The 20,950-nt window shown below is 36.4% G+C and overlaps 1 protein-coding gene across 1 annotated transcript in view; it reads right to left on the bottom strand.

Annotated features, from left to right (window-relative positions):
* Window positions 1–5,922: 5,922 nt before the first annotated feature.
* Window positions 5,923–20,950, bottom strand: part of LOC142341403 (uncharacterized) — a 30,320-nt gene continuing 15,292 nt past the window's right edge. The window contains exons 3-4 of the mRNA XM_075392330.1: window positions 6,293–6,458; window positions 5,923–5,937 (exon numbers count right to left, since the gene is read on the bottom strand). Coding sequence (XP_075248445.1) covers window positions 5,923–5,937; window positions 6,293–6,458 — 181 coding nt within the window. The remainder of the gene's footprint in view (window positions 5,938–6,292; window positions 6,459–20,950) is intronic.

Genomic DNA, 20,950 nt, shown 5'->3' with positions numbered 1-20,950 from the left:
AAATGTATTCTATGTTATTTTTGCTTCTGTTTTTACCAGGAGAACAGCCTAGTCGTACTTAACAAATGCAATCCTATTTTAAAAAAACCATATCACGGAACTGTATAGGTCTTATTCGAAGATTCGTTCTTCAATTATTTTCGAATACTAGGTCTTCTGATTACGTTATCGCAGATAAAGCAGATAACAAAAATCTCTGCTTAGGCTCGAGAACTTCAGTCAACGGAATCAACTCATTAGAAAATCTGCTGGTAAGAAATAACTGATATTAAAAACTTCCAACTTTAGTGAACAAAACTTTTCGATGTCTATTTTGCGAGATCTTTAAATTTCTTCAAGGTAAGCGCCATTAATATATCGCATTTTCAATCCATATTTGAATTTTTGCGTGCGCTAAGAGAAGAACTTTGCGTTTTAAATTTATCCAGAAAACGAATTTGAGGTTATTTGCAAAAATGTTTAACATTTCTTATAAAAGGGCATTTATATGTATAAACTGGCGTCAGAGAATAACAAAGCTATAGTTTTTTATTTGGACTTACTCTTTAAGTTCGTGCCAAACTTTGTAAATATTATTTTACGTTTGGTTCTTTAAGTGGATCACAAAGTGATGCCGGGGAATCACATAGATGATGCCTTACTGAAAAAAATGAAGAAAAAAAATAAATTGTAAAAGATTTATGAAAAACAGATGTACGATTCCTGGTAATCAAGCTAGCATCATATATGATTTGTTGGTAATCATACAAGGATCATATATGATTTCATTGGTTTCATACAAGGATCGAATTAGGAAATCAAGTACGGAAGGTATGAAATCATATATGATCCTTGTATGAAATCAAAGAAATTTCAACCCGGGCATTTGCCAGAGTTTTGGAAGATCTTACAGAGTAAGCGTCGGACATGGACTATGGTAATAAGCAAATTTTATTCTTTTTGTAATAACTAATTTTTGAGGCTACCACGAACTTTGGATCAGTGCATCTCTATCAATTCGTCTAAAAAAATGTGCAAAATGCTTCTTTTTGTATTGATTAATTGAGTATTTGACTCTGTTGAAAAACTTTATCTTTACTCTCTTTTCAATCTTTTCCTAGTTTTTTGGGGAAAACACACGGACCAGAATGCGTAATGCGCAAACACAAGAGCCTGACCAATTGTATATCTGCTCTTACCAACTATTGCTGCTTTTGCCAGACACATGTAGCACACTTTTAGCAAAAAATTAGTGCAAAATAATAAGGCGAGGTGCCTTCTATCAAGCTCAAGTTCAAAAAAATGAGACTTCAAAACCGATCTGCATTACTTGAGATTGCTGCGTCCCAAATAGCATCAAACACATAGTTTTGTTTGAACCCGGGGCACATGACAGTAGTAATACATCATAATTACACCAGCAAAAAATTCACCCGTAGCAAAAGCCTACTATTAGCTCTAAATGAGAAATGAATTTCTTTGTTTTCCTTTCGCCCATTGGAAAAAAGCGTATCATTAATGATATAGTCATAGTATATAAACAAAATAACTCCCTTGGCAGATTGAAATGTCTATCATGTATGGATATAAAAAGCATTCAGCATTCGTTCAGCCTTGTTTATATTTACATTTTGTATTTGTTCACCACCATTGAAATGCGGCTTGAAAAATTTATAAGGGAGCGTCTAAAGCTATTGATGCAAAATTTATTTATTATTTTCGAGGACAAACAGCTTTCAATGGCTTCATAGATGACATTTGTCGGTCTGTACCGCCCCGGCTCCTTAGAGCCCCTGTAGATCAAGTGGAACCCCTTAATTTCTTCAGGGTTTCCCAAGGTCAAATCTAATTCCATTAATGTACAATGAATTGCCAAATTGAATTGAGTCCGAACGGGCAAAATTTATGGGTGGTCGGCTTGAACGGGCAATAAATTAAATTGAAGGAATATTTGTATGTTTCTGCGATGATAAAGCGTCTATAATCATCTAAAAGTTGTTTTAAATTTTTCTCTTCTCTTGAGAAAAAAAGTCGAGGTAATAATACTTCATATTTTACAAATATTACATTTAAGATTCAAAGTTCTGCTTCAAAGTTTAGGCAAAAAAGCCTAAAAATTGAAGCGTGTACATTTTAGTTTAAAAACTCTGAAAATATGGAAAAAACTTGGATGCGACCGGCAATAACGACACTCTTAAAATAATTTGGGTGCGTTACCGCCAATGAAAAGCAACGTTAAATATTAATAGATGGCCAGGTGATGCAGTCAAAGCACAATTGGATTTTTACAGGAAATCAATATTGGATCATATTGTTAAATAATGAATGAAAAAAGCGGAGAAAAGGGACTCAATTTAATTTCTTTTGCAGAATAATAAGTTTAGTTCAAATATTTTAAATATTCTTAAATTCAATTGAAAAGATGACAGAAACCACATTAAAACTAGGGTGATTTTCTTGTATGAAGCCTTAACGGCATACAGTACAAGCATTGCGGTTGCAACGAGATTGCACAAAAATAAATGTGTTGGATGATTTTTTGCGAAATTTTTGCAGATAGTGCCAGGATAGTTTATACTTTAATCGGTGGAATCTAAAAAGAACCATTAAACTTTGCACGTTTCCAGGTATTTTCGCGAAAGTGAAACTGAATTTTCTTTATCTCAAATAATATTTTTATAAGAGTTGTTGAATTATTAAACAAAACAAGGACTTGGTTAACATTTCGTTAACGAACATCGTGCAAATTTTCTTGCAAAAAGAACTTTTGATGCTGCTGTTGGTTTCTGGTAAACAAATTTTCATTGTTTTTTTTTCAGTTTAAATTAATTAAAAATTCGCTGCAAAACGATTACCGGTATCTCTTGGTTCTCCAAGAACAAGAAAGTCATTCCAGTTTTCTGTAGACAACACAACAATTCAAAACTCTAAAAACTTTGGCTGAAACTCTCGATGTTTCCTGGTTAATATGAGGTCTGCTAAAAATTAATTTATCATTTATCAGAAAATCTTACAGCTAACAATGTTAAAGTCGAGTACTTTAATAACCATAACAGACTTTCTGTTTTGCATTTTGTTCTAGCTAAATCTGAATGAAAATCGGTTCTTCATGTCCGGCCATTTTTTTTTCTAAAAAGAGCAAAATTCAACAGCAATGGGCCAAATTTTATTGCTATAACTTCCTGGATTTTCAGCTCTCGCGAATTGTTGCAATTTCTTTCTGCGCGGTCAGAAAAACTTTTGTTAATTCTCTGATTTCACAAATGTTAACAAAATTAGGTTAAAACAGGTTAATCGATTGTATTTTTGATTCAATGAATTAATGATAGCAAAAAAATAAGCATGCGTTATCAGAACTAATTTTTTAAGCAAAAAATTGTAGAACAGCTCGTTCAAACAAAAACAATTCTATTTTTTGCTCTAGGTCAAATTTGAATGAAGAAACTGAAAGTATGGCTCGGCTTTTAAAAAATCAGGTGAAATCGTAGGATGAAGTGAAGAGATATTATTGAAACACACTGACTTTGGATCATTTTGTTGAATTTTGCATACGAAATTATCATTTTGGAACTGAAAAGTTTTGTGATTTATATCAGATATTCTGCATTTACCTATTGAAATGGCGGACAAAACTCACGTTCAAAATCCATGCATGTAATTTTTGAGGTTTGCATGAGCAATATTAGAAATTTAGCTAAAGTATTTTCTTATTTAGTTCATCTCTAAGAAATTTATCATTAAGATTTTGCTACTGTACACAAACAGTTTCAGTATTTATCCATCAAAATTAAAAAGTTTTGAATTTTTAAATTGTCTGCGTCTTCATTATACATTAAGTCAGATAAAAAAAAATTGCTCTGCAAATTTTTACAATTAGGCATCACTAAAAGATTTTGTGGAAACGAAACTCCTAAAAATCTAAAAATAATTTTGAGTTGGGCATCGTCATTCAAGAACTATTATTCGAAAACTTTGTTACTGGACTATTGATTTACTTTTTGTTTGTTTAGATCAGCTGTATTCAGATGGCAATTATTTAATATTTCGCATCTCAAAGGCAATCAAGCCATTTCTGCTGGTCTTCTACTCAAACTTAGTTGAGAAACAACAATTCTTTTATTTGACTTGAAAAAATTGACCATTGTGAAAAGAGTACACCGATAGTTGAAGTTTTTGATGGAAGCCCTCGCGAACTTGAGCAAATTGATTTCTACATAAAATTTTTTTGTAGAAACGAAAGAAAATTTTGAGTCTTATTGTCTAATTTAAGCAATAAAATGTTAAATGTTCTTCAAGAGTTTAGGATAGTGGACAATTTTTTTGATTTTGTATTTTGCTCTCATCATATTTAAAGTAGAATTTGGGTTCTATTTTAGATAAGTGGATAGTTTTTTAAACCTTTTTACTTTCTTTCAGGAGTTAAGATTTCAAGCGCAAAAATTCGGCGCAGATAAAGTGAAGTTTTTTTAATATGAGAATTTTAATTTTACAAAATCTTGTTCCACAATTGGCGAATATCATAGAAGCTCGGGCAAACAGGAAGTGTTGGTTCACATCAGAATTAATTTTTTATAATAAATAGAAAACCAATTCCAGATTTTTCTTATCTGCTTTTCTGAATTAATGAATCACCACCATTGCATGTTGCAAAAATAAATTGATTTCATTTAAGAAATGACGCCAAGTAATTATTTGAATATTTTTTTTCAAAAATGGTGCAAGAAAAGACAACCGCATTTTTTTAAAACGTTGTTTTAACTTCTAATGTTCAATTCTGTGAACCTATTTCTGGAATGGGAGCAAATCTTTGCACACGAAACTGATCGTTGTTCAAATTTTTCGTAATAACTTCAACAACAGATTCAATTACAAATTTTCGTAAAGCCGAAAGGCTTTAAGAACCCTTTATGCCCTCCGAGCGTAAAATCAAACGGTTTAGGCGAAAAACCGGTCAGGAAAAAAAGAAAAAAAATATTATAGGTCTATGATAATTGGTACAAACTTTGTTTGAAAGGAATTTAATGTAAAGGTAATTGATATAGTGACATGAATGCCATGAAGAACAGATTTTGTTTTGCAGCTGTTTCCTTTTAGTTTTGGAGCTTAGATAGACCAAAATTTGTCTTTTGAAAAATAAGTTTAGACCAATTGTTCTCCAACATCAAGTGAGGCGCTGGATTTGGTAATAATTAAAGTTTGAGAGCCATTAATAACTTCAACACATGCACTGTAAAATTTTAAATTATAATTGCTGTGAATTTTATAACTTTTAAACACTATTTACTGGTTATTTTAGATATTTTTGCAAACTTTAATCAAGCAAAATCAAGCAAAAAAAATGAAAGTCTATCAGTTTCAAAAGATTCCCATGCAGCGGTTTCTTTGGACTCTGATTTCATTCCTCTACCAAGACAAGCGTCAAAAATTACTACTATTCACAACAAGCCGTTAATTTTGAAATGGTGTCTACACATTAGAGAAACCAAGTCAATTTTCGTCCAGAAAACGTCACTTTACAGAATTGATGGGAACCAATTTCAATATTCATCTCTCGCAGCCCAATTTTACCCATTTGTGTTCCTCAGGTGAATAATAGTCTGTCAAAAAGGTGCGTGGATTCTAATTAAAGCGTGAACAAGTTTGCCCCAGGATATTGGCCTGCCTGTTAGAAGCTATAAATTTTGATTTAGTAGTCAAACAGCGCTTTTGAATGCTCCGCGGCAGGGAGTGAAAAACCTTTGATGACGAGCGTAAAATGCGTTTGAACAAATTTATTTGTTCAATTGGTCTAACGCCGTCCTACATAAGAACCCGGCCAGGGAATTGAAGAGGCCCAATTCAGGAAAGGGGAATGCAGTTTAATTGAACCAATTTGCATCTTAAAAATTGAAAAACAGTTTGAATTTTTTTTTAAAAAATGACTGCTTTTGGGATAAAACAGCTCTATTGTGCCCAAATCTGAAGCAAACAATGAAAAAGGTTTTAATTGATTGCCATACTGTGTTTCATAGTTTATATCTAGTTAAGCATAATGTGACATAATGTTACCCTCTTTGTAAATTAGCCTATAATAAAACACTCATGTATTTGGTAATGGTTGTCCTGCCTTTTCTATTGTTAATCGGTTTTGGACAATTAGCGCTAAAATTAAGGCTACTTAGTTTTTTGGGTAACAATTTTGGGTTTAAAAACGGTAGATAACTGAAAGTTTTATGACCTTTAGACATAAGAATCCAGTATGATATGCAATAGGCAACACCATACACCGCATGCAAATGCTCAAGAAATTATATATTTTGGGATGTTCATTTACCATTTCAGTGTCGTAAACTGGCCCAATATTGTGTATGTTGACATCTACGTAGATCTGCTCTGGCTTTGAGCCAAAGTTGGGTCTGAACCTCCCCTCTCTGAAGTTGAGATACATCAGTCTTTTCACTTCACACTTGCGATGTATTGCTTTGATGCGCATGTCACGCCTAAACAGTTCACTTTTCTGTTCGTCTGAAATTCTGAAGAAATTCTTCAGAAAACCTTAAAGAATTTAATCCAACCTCATAGCCCAGTGCTAGAACCCACGATATCCACACCAAGTCCACGCAAGATCTTGGATTCTCCAAAATCCAAGGGAGGGGGGGGGGGGGGTTTCCAAGATCTTGACAGGAACTTGCGTCGTGTTCCAAGTTTTACACACTTTTTTTTTAAAATAAAAGTTCTGATTAAAACCCAAAACAACTCAAAATTGCAAAATTTGGGCTCAGTTGCCCCTGAACAGTCAAAACCTCAAAAAAAAATTCTTCTCGCCCATAGCAGCATTTCCAAGTTTCTCAAGTTTTAGTTATTTCTTCTATTTGCCCAAATGAAACTTCAAAAGACTTGAACTAAACCATAGGAAACATAATTAATGATTTGAAATTGAAAAAAATCTCATTTTTGTGTTCATGTCTGGTCATCAAATTGGTACCCTAGAGTGCCCGAGTTACCCTACATATATAGGTGTGTTAAATTCCTAAGTTGAACGCGAGCGCTTCTAAGATTTTGACACGATCGTGCAAGTTCTTGCATGATTTTCCGAGGACCTTGGTATTCCTCGCGTGGGGTCGCGCACTGGGAGTTTGTAGGAACAATTTCAACCAATCTGTTTTCAGTTGAACAAAAAAGTGGTTAGATGACATCTCTACACAATAAAAACAAACTTTGAAGCATCTTGACAAGGCCTTAATAACACTCTTGGCGCGAAAAAGTCGCTATAATAAATTACAAAATCTTTTGAAAAATCGGATGTTAAACCAAAATACTCTCAATTCGAAACACATATCAAAAAACTCTGCTAAGACATCCCAAATTTTGAACATCAATATCTTGTATTTTGTGGCAGCGTATATCATGTTTCCTTTCGGCATGCACGCCTCCCCATCAAAACTGTGATGTTTGTTACTGTCCTATGGTTGAAAAATTATTTCATTTCCAGTACGGCCTATGTAAAATAACAATAGAAGAATAACATTAAACCATGCGTCTTATTATTTTCTAAATTTATGAATGAGTTATGTTAATGAATCCTAGAAACTCTCTAAAGTAAATCTTCACTATCACTTTTGAGTAAATTTAAAGTTCTAAAAGTATTTGCTCCGCCTTTGGTGATTTCAAAGATTAAAAAAATAATAAATCTTATTTCACCGATAAATGTATATCTATCAATATATATATATATATATATATATATATATATATATATATATATATATATATATATATATATATATATATATATATACATATATGTAGAGTTGAAACTAAAACTGCTAAAACTGAACAATTGATAGCGGCTCAAGCTCACAAAAGTGCGCTGCTTTTGGTGAGCTGCCCTTTTACTGACAAAAAAACAGAAACCACTACGGTAATCACATTTCTTGAAGAATGAGAAGGAAATGACCTGCGCAATCAACCAACAAGAATGCGCACTATTCATCGGAGCTATTCATCTTTATTGTTGTTCACTTGTTCTGAGTTCGATATAAAAATAAAATAACAATTTATTTTTAAAGAATACGAAACCGAAAAACATTCCATGCCTATTGAAACAACTTCTACAAGGTTTGATGGTTGGAGATCCAGTGCAAGATAAATTCAAACGAAAAAAGGGAGGATCTAGAGTTGTTGGTATCAGTTTTGATAATGATTTGTAATGATTATATTTTTGCCAAGAGAGTTGAGAACACGAAAAGATAATAAAGTACATAGCAGGTTACAGTACATAGTGAAACATCTTCTGGAAGCGAAGTTTCTGTTAGGGTGCGAAAAATATATACCCTCGAAAACTATGGCGCAGAAACGGAAAACAATCCGTTTAACAAACTCAAATATTTAAGCGGGAAGAATATCATACACAAAAAAATGGAACAGGATCTTTGGAAAAAATTCTTGGATTGAACCGAAAAAAAAACAATTAGGAACTTTTTCTTCATCAGTTGCAAGCACTTTTCTTCCCAAATTAGTCAGGAACATCATGATTTACAAGATGTAAAAGGAAGCAAATTTGTTGTTGTTGTGGGACACCGGAAAAACTCTCTAACGAGAAGATCTGTCGTAAAAACATATTTGGGGCTCAAGCATGCAAATTACAAAGCTAATGTTGGAACAATTTACTCAACTGGTGGCTCACACTGTCCAGTTGAATTTTTTTAAAAAAAACCTTGCAAAATCCCCCTCCCGAATTGTGAGTCTTCTTATTGTAGACCGCCGGAAAACGAGAGGGGAATAGGCTTCGTCACCAATCAAATAATTTAGCTTCATTCATAGGTGTAGCTTTATTCATAGCTTCAGCTTTTGTTTCATAAGTTCAGTTTTGGCTTCAAACATAGATGTAAACATTTTAGCTTCATTCATTCCAAATGTTGCAAAATGGGATTCTGCCAAGTTAGGGAGCGATCATTATGTAAAAATTTTGTCCTTAACAGTTTATATCATCAGGGATTTAAAGAAAAATCTTTACAAAAGAGTTAGCGGTCAGATCTGACTTGTCAGTTTGTGAATAACAATGATCGGACAAATTTAAAAACGAAACAAAAGAGGTTTCCTCGCGACCAGAAATTAGCAGCCCGTGTGACTATCCCACTGGAAGATACAATTGAGGGAGATGAAGAAATAAAATTTGCAATGAGCCAAATTGTTGAAAAATACCGATTTGAAAGTGATTCAGGTATTGAATATCAGATGTCCCAAATTGATACCAAACTTGTGTCCATTTAATGGAGCTTTATTTGGTAATTGAGCTTTATTTAGTTACTCATTTATTTTCAAATTGAGGAACGCTCTTGGAAACAAACTTTTTCCGTTAACCAGATTGAATTTCAACTTAAATATATGGGAACGGCTGGATTTTTAATTTTTGGTTCCGGCATTGTAAAACTTGCGCGTGGGTGATTTAAGTTTTCTTTCCACTCCTTCCAATTTTCCAGCTTCTTCTTGCTCATTACGCTTAACGTAAGATTTTGAACTTTGTTCAGTTTTTGCCTCAACCTTCACTTATCTTCAATTTTTATTTCCCGATTTTCGGCGACAGGTCGTAAAAATGAAAACTGTGGCGGCTGAGCTTACTAATTCAATTACCAAATTGAATAGCGCTTCAAGGTCATTTCGAGCATTAAAGCTAGAATAGCGTGACAAGCGAAATTTAATGCTACATTCTATCGGAGCCAAACGGATTTGTTCACTTTGTTCAACATTTATTTTTAGCAACTATTATTAGTACACAATCGTCATTCATGAAGTTAAACTATAACTCAAACTCGAACTACCTCAACACCAGCAAAACAATACTACGACTTAGCAGTATTGCATCAGATTCTTTGCGATTGGATTGCGAATCAACCTGTTATTGATACAGAATATTCGACAAAAGTTCTACATGGTTAACAAATTTCCCATGACATCAAACTTACACTGAAAAAGTGACGTTATGGAAAATTGTTTACATTCTGTCGACATTATTATCTACAACCAATCAACAGTTGAATTTGACATGTAAATCCACGTGACTAGCAGCATAAAAGGAGCTTGAAAAACTACCAAAAATCAGAAGAAATCTGCAATTTTGGTTTTATTAAACTGACGAACAGTGCGTATTGAAGCACACTTTCTTGAGCGGTAAATTACTTGTTATCGTGTCTTGTTTCTGTAGATCATATTAGAGATTGTACAGTTTTAAATTTACTTTGACTTGTGGAAAAGAGAATTAACTTTGATATTCTCAATCTTTCTTTATGAGGAACAAAGTTCCTAAGTAAGAGAAACTTTGTGCAAAGCACATAGTCAATTGCTCTTACCGGCTTTAACGAAGCCTAGCATAGTTTTCATATTGGTGGTTATTGAAACCAATTGAGAAACAGAAAGTTGTTTATTAATTTGAATCAGATCTACAGTATCTGAGTTGCTTTAAAAGCGCCCCCTTAACAAGGAGGTTCGCTACAAGCTTGAGATTTGGTTGACAGTTACTTGAAGTCATCCTTAACAATTTGTTTGGAGCAGAATTTGCAATTTCGAATTCTAAGTTGAGTTATTAACAAAAACTCAACAAAAATTGATTGTTTCAATTTGAATTATTTTTTGTTATTCTGAGGGAAACAAGTTTGTTATTCAGCAAAGCTGAGCAATTAGTTATCAGGACTAATGGAAAAACAAGTAATGCAGCGGTATTCCACAGTATAGCTGATAATACAGTTCACAAAAGTTAACTGCAAAAACACAATATCCGGACAGATTTGAAACCGCTGAAACGAACTGGGCGGTGTAAAGTTTTCCTTGACTTTGATAGGAAAGCAGCCGTTACATTTGGTCCGCCGAGCCGGTCTGTGGAAGGCAAACTGCTGTCCAATCTGATGAAGAGAGTGCCGAAAGCACCACCCAAAAAGAATCAAACAAATCAACACCAACAGGCCAGCGAGGCGAACAGAAGAGTGCAATTCAATAAAGAAATTGAAGTGCGAACCCTGCTCAAAGGAAACCAACAAAGCAAAAGCGAAACAGCAACCAGGCAAGTCAAGCACAACCAGCAGAGAGGAGCTTCAATCAACAGCTGACAGGTACGATAAGAAGCCTCAAGAGTTAGTGGAAGAAGTTAACACTAAAAGAAGTCTTGGCTACAAAATAATTGAAGATTCAGATCGACCCAACAAATTAAAGGTCCTCTATCAACAGACTGTCCACCTCCTAGAGGAAAAAATACCCAAGCAACTGCAGCGTCGAAACAAGCTTGTGCCCTACCAAGCAAATTTCGTTGAAGAACATCTGAAAGAAGCAAGGAAGTGCAAAGCAAGTTTGGACTATCATTGGCTTTCATATATAAGCAAAGGCACGCAACCAGAAATGAATGCAGAGCAAAGCAACGCAACTCAAGCCGTGAACGACAGCGAGAGCCACAACAACTACCCAACGGACAGCCCAGTTGCTCAAACAATGCAAAATGGAGCAACAGCAAGTGGCCAAGAGACGGAGAATGTTTCGGAAACATCGTCAGCAAAGCAAAGGCGAGAGGAAAGGATGAAGAAAATCGATATCGAATTCGAAACCAAGATGCGACTGGAACAAGCACGGTTTGAGCGGAGGAGGCTAGAGCTGGAAATGCAAATGAAGGAACTGGAAACCAAGCATCAACTACTAGAGGAAGAGCGCGAGCTAGAGCGCAAAGTGAAGAGAACAGCATTAGAGAACAATGATAGTCGTTCCCAATCAACTGGTGCTCAAGACAAATCACCCTTAAACTGGACCGCAAAGAAGAGAGATGTTTAAGACTGGGCCAGCAGGATCGACAACCTTCTAACACCAGAACGATCAACGAAGCCACCCCTGAAGTGAACAGGTATAGTCACTTCTCACGATATCGCAGATCACGAGACCGATCCTCAAGTGTTGAAGAGCGAGACGTTTCCCCCAGAGCTGGTCTATGATACAACACTGGCTATTCAGGTAGCAGTAGCCTACCAAAGTTGAAGTTGAACAACTTCGACGGAAACCCTCTCGAATGGCCGGAGTGGTCTAGTATGTTCATTGCTACAGTGGATCAACGACCAATACCAGACTCAGAGAAGATGAGCTATCTGAAGACTCTACTGACAGGCAAGGCAAGGTCAGCAATCTCTGGAATGGGCTATTCTGGACAGTTCTATGGTGCTGCATGGAGTATTCTGGAGAGGAAATTTGGAAGGCCTCGTGATCATTGATGCACAGCTGGAGAGTCTTCGCAAAGCAAGTCAGGTGAAACCTCACGACTCAACAGGTCTGATCAGTTTCTCAGTTAATGTTTCGAACTTTGTGAATGTGCTCAAAGAATACAAGCATCAAGTTCGACACTGTATATGGCAGAAGATAAACTACGTCAAGTTCTCAAAGAGAAGTGGTGGTTCTACGTTGATGATAAAGATGGAGATTGGCCTGATCTGATTATGTTTGAAAAGTGGCTATCTAGGATGGCATTCGTGCACGAAGGGTTTTCAGCTTTCAAGGGAGAGCGACGAGCAGAAGACCGGAGAAGCACTAATAGAGACAAACGGTTCTCGAAAACATCGAAATTCAGTGCAAGTTCGAACGTGAAAGAAACGAAGCAAACGCAAAGTGATCACTGTCCACTAGCTAATGGCACTCAAAAAAATGGAACTGTCCACTATTCAGGAACATGAGTGTGAATGATCGGTACGCAGCAGTGAGGAAGCAACGCTTATGTTACGGATGTCTAGGCAAAGGACATGCAATCAAAGATTGTAAAGTCAATGCGTGTAGCATCAATGGATGCATCAAGAAGCACAACCGATTGCTACACTCAGAAAACCAAATGGACAAGGGCAATCACACAGTCAACTTAAGCGCAGCAACAATCAACCAGAGTAACGAAGTTACTAGCTTTCTTCAGATAGTTCCTGTCTCAATACAGAGCGGCGGCAACCGGTTGAACACATATGCTTTCCTCGATAGTGGATCAACGGTTTCATTAATCGATCAAAGTGTGCAAGAAAAGTTACGGGCCCAAGGCACCGATGTGACGCTCAACAAACCTGGCATACACGGAATGAAGGATCTGAAGACCGAAAAGGTCCCTCTCAAAATAAAGGGACTACATTCAAAGGTGCATTCAATCGAAGCGTTTGCACACCCATCAATCTCCTTGGGAAACACAAACTACAACTACAACAAATTGAAGCAAAACTTCAATCACTTGAGTGTTCTACCCAACAAAGGCTTCATCTTGATGGAAGTTGGCATCATCCTTGGTCAAGATGCTTATGAGCTACAACACCCAGTGGACTATAAGATAGGAACACAAAGTGAACCTTTCGCCGTTCTAACAGAGCTAGGATGGGTAGTCAGTGGACCCATGACGGGCAAAAGAAGACAAAATGTTTGTCATTTCGCCTTCACTGAAGATGTCAAAGTGGCTGAGAAAATCCAAACCTGGTGGGACATAGAAACCTACGCTTCCAAAATCAACGTCGTCCGTCAATCAAAGAAGGAACTGCAGGCACAAAAGATGCTAGAGAGTACGACAAAGCTCACAGGCGAGCGGTACGAAGTGGGAATGCTGTAGAGTGAACCAGAGCCAAACCTACCGAACAACTACAGCTCAGCCCTGGGTCAGCTTTACTCACTGGAGCGAAGATTCCAAAGGGACCCAAACCTGAAGAGTATGTATCAACAGTCAATAGATACTGATGTAGAAAAGGGATTCGTAAAGATATTGCACGAGTCCGAAGTGAAAGGCACCTTCGGGAAAGAATGGTGTTTGCCCCATCATCCAGTGCTAAACCCGAACAAACCTGGCAAAGTAAAACGTGTTTGCAATGCCTCATTAAAGTACAAAGAAGTATGCCTAAATGATACGCTACTAGCAGGACCTGATCTGCTACATGGCTTGATTGGAACAATATTCAGATTCCGTGAAGGACCAATAGCCCTAACAGCTGACATCGAATCGATGCTTCTACAAGTGCAAGTTCCCGAACAAGATAGAAGTTGCTTGAGGTTCTTTTGGCGTCAAAGAGCAAATGAACCAGTTCAGATATACGAATGTCAGTGTCCTGTGTTTGGAGCTAAAAGTTCTCCAACTTGCGCAAACTATGCTCTCAAGCGAGTGGGACTGGACAACGAAGAAGAGTATCCAATAGCAACAAAGGCAATACAAAACAATTTCTACATGGACGATTTCATCAAATCAGTAGAAACCCCGGAAGAAGCAATTGAAGTCTTAAATCAACTACATCTTCTCTCACAACAAGGATATGAATTGAAGAAGTGGATAAGCAACAACGATGCAGTTACCGAAGCAGTCCCAGAAGACTTGAAGTCAATCAGCAACACGAAGCAAGTCGAAGTGGAACCCAGTACGGAGGGATCCTCAGTGCTAGGACTACAATGGACCGTTACTGATGATAGCCTTCAAGTGTGTAGAGGTACCAACAAGGAAGTGGAAACCCCTATAACCCAGAGGAAGATTCTGTCACTGGTATCTTCAGTATTCGACCCGATTGGATTGTTTGCTCCGTTCAGTGTTCAGATGAGACGACTCCTGAAAGGCATCTGGACTAAGAATGGACAACATTGGGACAATGAAGTGGAGCCTAGTGAAGAAGAAGAATTCCTGAGATGGAAAGAACAACTTCTAATAGTGGCTGAAACAAGCATCGATAGAAGGTACTTCAACAAAGAGAGGGATAAAGCCGAACTTCATGTGTTTGCTGACGCACCTGAAGACACGATGTGTGCAGTGGCCTATCTACGTTCACAACCACAGGAATACTCATCTGACTTAGCATTTGTCATTGGAAAATGCAGAGTGGCACCGATGAGGCATCTTTCAAACCCCGACTGGAATTGCAAGCGGCAGTCAAGGCAGTGAGGTTGAAAGAACAGATAGTCAAGGAACATGAAATGAAGACAAATAGTTACAGTTTTTGGTCAGACTAAACTACGGTATTGCAGTGGATACACAGTTCCCATCGTAAACAACAAGTGTTTGTGGCCAATCGAGTGGCTGATATACTAGATACAACCGATGTTTCACAGTGGAAACATGTTAGCGGTATCAACAACCCAGCGGACATTGGCACCAGAGCAATCAACATTGAAGAACTCAAGAGAAGTGAGTGACTCACTGGGCCGGCCTGGTTGAAGCGACCAGAAAGTGAATGGCCAGAGCAAGTGAATCTAATCTTTGCATCAGTTGAAGAGAATATACCCTCATCAGTCTTCATGATACAGGCTGAAGAAAAGAAGGCTGTTATTCAGTGAGAACGATTCAGTAATTTTAACAGACTAGTAAATACAGTGGCATACGTACAGCGAGCATTGAGCAAATACAAATCAGCAACACTTGTATTCAGCATTGAAGAAACAGAAAAAGCAAAAGGAAAATCTTCAAGTTACTACAGCAAGAACAGTTTGGTGAAGAGATGAAATCTCTCAAAGCTGAAAAGGAAATTCCAAAAGGCAGCAAAATCCTACAGTTCTCTCCTTTCTTAGACGAAGAAGGACTTATTCGAGCCAAAGGCAGAGTAGGCAAAAGTCAATTGGACTTCAATGCAAAGCATCCAATTTTGCTACATTGGAAACATCACGCGGCTGAATTATTCTTGCGAAACGAGCACAAGGACAATCAACACGAAGGCACTAAGCATGTGAGAAACATTGTTCAGCAGAAGATGTTGATACTAAGCATACGGAACGCATTAAGATCAACCAAGAACAAGTGCGTTACCTGCAGAAAAGGTAGAGCACAAACGATAGCACCAGTCATGGCAGATCTACCCCAAGAGCGGTTAGATGCGTCAACAGTCTTTACAAAAGTTGGAGTTGACTACTTTGGCGCTTTCCTTGTGAAGATTGGGCGAAAAAATGAAAAGCGATGATGTTGTCTGTTTACTTGTCTAAGTACGAGAGCGGTGCATATAGAAGTGGTACCTAAGTTGGACACAGACAGTTGTCTCAATGCAATAATGAGATTTATTGCTCGAAGAGGCAAACCGAAAACGATCATCAGCGACAACGGGACAAATCTTGTTGGAGCTGAAAGAGAGTTTGCAGAGTACGCTGCGGCATGGAACAAAGAAGGGATCGAAGAACATCTAATTCAACGAGGAATCAGATGGAAGTTCAACCCACCCGCAGCACCACATTTTGGAGGAGTATGGGAGCGGTTGGTGAGAAGTTGCAAGAAAGCAATGTATGCAGTGTTAGGGAACAGATAAGTCACGGAGGACGTTCTTTCAACAACGATGTGTATTGTAGAGCAGACATTGAACGCAAGACCGCTGACTCCAGTCAGCTCAGATGTTAATGATTTAGAAGCATTGACCCCCAATCACTTCTTGCTTGGCAACAGAAACATTTGCTTGCCCTGTCTACCATGCGCAGAGGAATTTGTTGATCATCGAAAACTCTTTCGACAAACTCAAGCATATGCAAATCTCATATGAGACAGATTTCGGAAAGAATATCTGCCAACTCTGAATAATCGGCAAAAATGGCGATCTACGTCGAACAAAATCGTTAAAGAAGGCGATCTCGTTTGGTTGATCGAAGACAGCGATAAACGTGGATATTACAACCTAGGTCGAGTTACGGAGACCATCGATGGGTCTGAAGGTGTGATTCGATCAGCTATAGTTCGAACAAACGACGGAGTGTACAAGAGACCAGTAGTGAAGCTCGCCCCAGTACTACCTGGAAAAGATGTTTTTGCGATGGAAAACAGGGCCGGCGATGTGACGGCTGAGCTTACTAACTCAATTACCAAATTGGATAGCGCTTCAAGGTCATTTCGAGCATTAAAGCTAGAATAGCGTGACAAGCGAAATTTAATGCTACATTCTATCGAAGCCAAACGGATCTGTTCACAATCGTCATTCATGAAGTTTAACTATAACTCAAACTCGAACTACCTCAACACCAGCAAAACAATACTACGACTTAGCAGTATTGCATCAGATTCTTTGCGATTGGATTGAGAATCAACCTGTTATTGATACAGAATATTCGACAAAAGTTCTACATGGTTAACAAATTTCCCATGACATCAAACTTACAATGAAAAAGTGACGTTATGGAAAATTGTTCACATTCTGTCGACATTATTATCTACAACCAATCAACAGTTGAAATTGACATGTAAATCCACGTGACTAGCAGCATAAAAGGAGCTTGAAAAACTACCAAAAAGCAGAAAAAATCTGCAATTTTGGTTTTATTAAACTGACGAAAAGTGCGTATTGAAGCACACTTTCTTGAGCGGTAAATTACTTGTTATCGTGTCTTGTTTCTGTAGATCATATTAGTGATTGTACAGTTTTAACTTTACTTTGACTTGTTGAAAAGAGATTTGACTTTGATATTCTCAATCTTTCTTTCTGAGGAACAAAGTTCCTAAGTGAGAGAAACTTTGTGCAAAGCACATAGTCAGTTGCTCTTACTGGCTTTAACGAAGCCTAGGATAGTTTTCATATTGGTGGTGATTGAAACCAATTGAGAAACAGAAAGTTGTTTATTAATTTGGATCAGATTTACAATATCTGAGTTGCTTTAAAAGCGCCCCCTTAACAAGGAGGTTCGCTACAAGCTTGAGATTTGGTTGACAGTTACTTGAAGTCATCCCTAACAATTTGTTAGGAGCAGAATTTGCAATTTCGAATTATAAGTTGAGTTATTAACAAAAACTCAACAAAAATTGATTGTTTCAATTTGAAATATTTTGTTATTCTGAGGGAAACAAGTTTGTTATTCAGCAAAGCTGAGCAATTAGTTATCAGGACTAATTGAGAAACAAGTAATGCAACGGTATTCTACAGTATAGCGGATAATACATTTCACAAAAGTTAACCGCAAAACACAATATCCGGACAGATTTGAAACCGCTGAAACGAACTGGGCGGTGTAAAGTTTTCCTTGACTTTGATAGGAGAGCAGCCGTTACAAAAATATTTTAAATAGAGAAATATGATTTAGATGAAAGCAAGCTCCCATGTTTTAAGAACAATTCTATTCCAGTAATGACAAGGTGTTTGGTAATTTCACAAACTTAAGCACGGTTATATCTAAGTGCTAACCTATAGAGTTTTCATAAATATTTCATAAAACAAGTACGTAGAAATCACATCCATCAAATTAAGTTTGACAACTTATATCTTCCCTAACTTAGAAAACGGATCTAAGTCTTATATTGAATAAAATGTACTTTACTTAATTCCACAAGATGCTTAGCCATAAAAGTACCAAACAAAATCAAACCGCAAAACCAGATACAAATTGCTTTAGAAGTTCATTTGAAGTACATATTCTCTCAATTTTAAACAGATTGCCGTCAAACAATGGATCTCAAATTTAAACAGAGAACGTAAAACGAGTTGAATTGAAGTTAAACAAAAGTAAACGACACTGAAAATGAACTGTCGGCGAACATAACAACTTTGTTCAGACTCTAATTTGTCTAAGAAAATATTGTGCAGCTATAAAATATTTATCAGTACGGCAATTAAAGTAAAATAAATAAAACTGTGTATCAATTTTAAAGAAATCGATTTACTTTTTGCTGTTTTTTTCATACAGGAACACATTTAACGTTAAATGTTATGAAAAGTAAAGGAGAAAAATTGGAGTAAAATCTTATTCGAGGTAGAACATATTGTCAGTACTTCAATTTATGTATCAAAATTTCTGTCTATAATAGTAATTGATTGGAGTTTTGGAGCCTTTTGTATCCTATATTATCTACTTTGACACATGAAAGGGCAATAGATGTCGGTATGTCAAAGCACCTTCAGGACTGATTAAAAACGGGATCTATGCAACTGAACTGGAAATGACTCGACTAAATTAACGCCGAGTTAGACCTTTGCTATTTAAAGCACTCACAAAATCGTAAAAACAAGACGGTTCACTTTTTTGAAGAACTGAACGCAACCCAACGACACATACAAAAAAGATAAGGAAATAAAAAATTTTAATTGCCTTAAGAATGCCCTAATTTTCATACAAAAACGAAGGAAAACTAAATTAAGTGGATTTCTTGTAAATTTTTCATTATCTATGCCTAAACAACAGTTCTTAGGCACGAAAGATGTTCAGCGAACTAAGTAGTTGATTTTTCTTCTGCGTTAACTTGAGGTTCAATTACTATAGATTTTCTGTCCAAACCAAGCTAAATCAAATCAGACGATTTTGAGAACAGTCCCTTAATTCGACAGAATTGGGGTCCTCAAAGGAAACTAGAGAACTAGATCAAAACATTGATGCTGGAGACGTAACCGATCCGTCGAACTGATCTCAAACGACTGAAAAACCGAGTAGAAAAAGGGGTCCCTTAGGGAGTGTGAAGGGTAGAGTTGGAATGAGTGAGAGTGAGGGGAGGGCGGTGGAGGGGAGCCGTTAAAAAGTATTTAAAAATCACTAAAGTATTTAACGTCTTCTTAATAGCTTCAGTAAATTTCACACTTAAATAACAGACAAACTGTTTTTGAATATGGGAAGGAGGGGGCTAATTAGATCTAACGATTTCTGAACGGTTTTGATTATTAATGTAATTAAGTTTTGTTTTGTTTCGCTTGATTTTGTTGCTACAGTTTGTTTGGAAGTCAGCTACTTCCGTCCAGTTTGATGATTATGATTGTTATGAGAACGGGTTTCTGTTGACGAGAGACAAGAAGTCACAGTGTCCTTGACACAAACAAAGATTTAAGAGAGCAGGGACTTAATTCCCAACACAATTATCTGCAAACACAGATTTTGAGGGCAAAAAATCAAATGATCAGACTAAGATTTGATTAAGCAAAAATTGGCCAACAATACTAATTAAATTTAAAATTTTGTTTAAGGGTTGTTAGAAAATCTTCTGAGATTCAAGGTCAACGGACAAAAAACAAAGGAAACAAAAAACCCAAAATAATTTACACTCAAATGTTTTCAATTATTTCGAATGAAAAACAAGCAACAATATCACAACCATATTCATTCTCTTTTGGATAATAATTAGAAAAAGCAATAAAACAAAACTATTTTAAAAACGAAATAAAAAGAAAGTTACAGATGTAAAAAACATTAAAATATATTTTCATTAATGCTGACCAGAAAACGATTGCATATTTCAGTCATGAAATTTAATCATCTCTAAATTTTCGCATTATAAAGTGCAAAAAATGTGGAAAGCAAAACTCAAGTGGACAAAACCGTCAAAAACTGCCAAAAAAGCAGAACACGCGATTACAAAAACCACAATTACATTTATAGTTAGCGAAGTTTTGTTCTTTAAATGATTATTTGCAAACATAACAAAAACAAAATTCAAATTTTCTTTATTTTGGTATAACCCTATTTTGTTATCTACTGCTTGATTTATTTGATGGCGAAAAAACCAGCCAACAAAAACAATAAAACATTCTAACTTGAAAAAAATCCTTGCTAACGGCGCCAAGGGAGAAAAGTATTTCGTTTTGTGAAAGGTTAGTAACAACAAACCCGAGTTTTTTAACGTGCGCAAATTCAAAAGTGATACGAAAAATATGAGTCAGAATAGAGCAATGTGTTGACGCAGTAAAAATGATGTTGTAAGGATTTTAACAACAGAAAAAAGAACCGGAAAGTATGTAAAAAGCAATATTACTATGGTTTTTTAAATAAAACGGGTGGACGCCGAAACGCGGAAAAAAAAACATATTGTTGATGAAACAAAAGAAACAACCCTTGCTTCTTATCAAAATATGAATGTCCACAAAGAAAACTTTTTAAAAAATAAAGAATAAGTTAAAACAGTGCATCTGGTTCAGCAACCCTCCTATTGAATATCAAATTGCTAAAATTTTTTGATAAGTCGTTGATCACAGTTCTTAATATCCCCAAACTTTGTCCTTGGGAGTCGTTTCCCACACCATTCATTCAGCAATTTAGCAACAGATACAAAAACGATTAGAGAGAAGCATCAAGAGTGGACTGTAAA

Source organism: Convolutriloba macropyga, chromosome 6 (assembly GCF_964194025.1).
Source record: "Convolutriloba macropyga chromosome 6, txConMacr16.3, whole genome shotgun sequence".
NCBI lineage: Eukaryota > Metazoa > Xenacoelomorpha > Acoela > Convolutidae > Convolutriloba > Convolutriloba macropyga.
The sequence above is the reverse complement of the archived record's forward strand: the minus strand, read 5'-3'. Positions and strand labels throughout refer to the sequence as shown.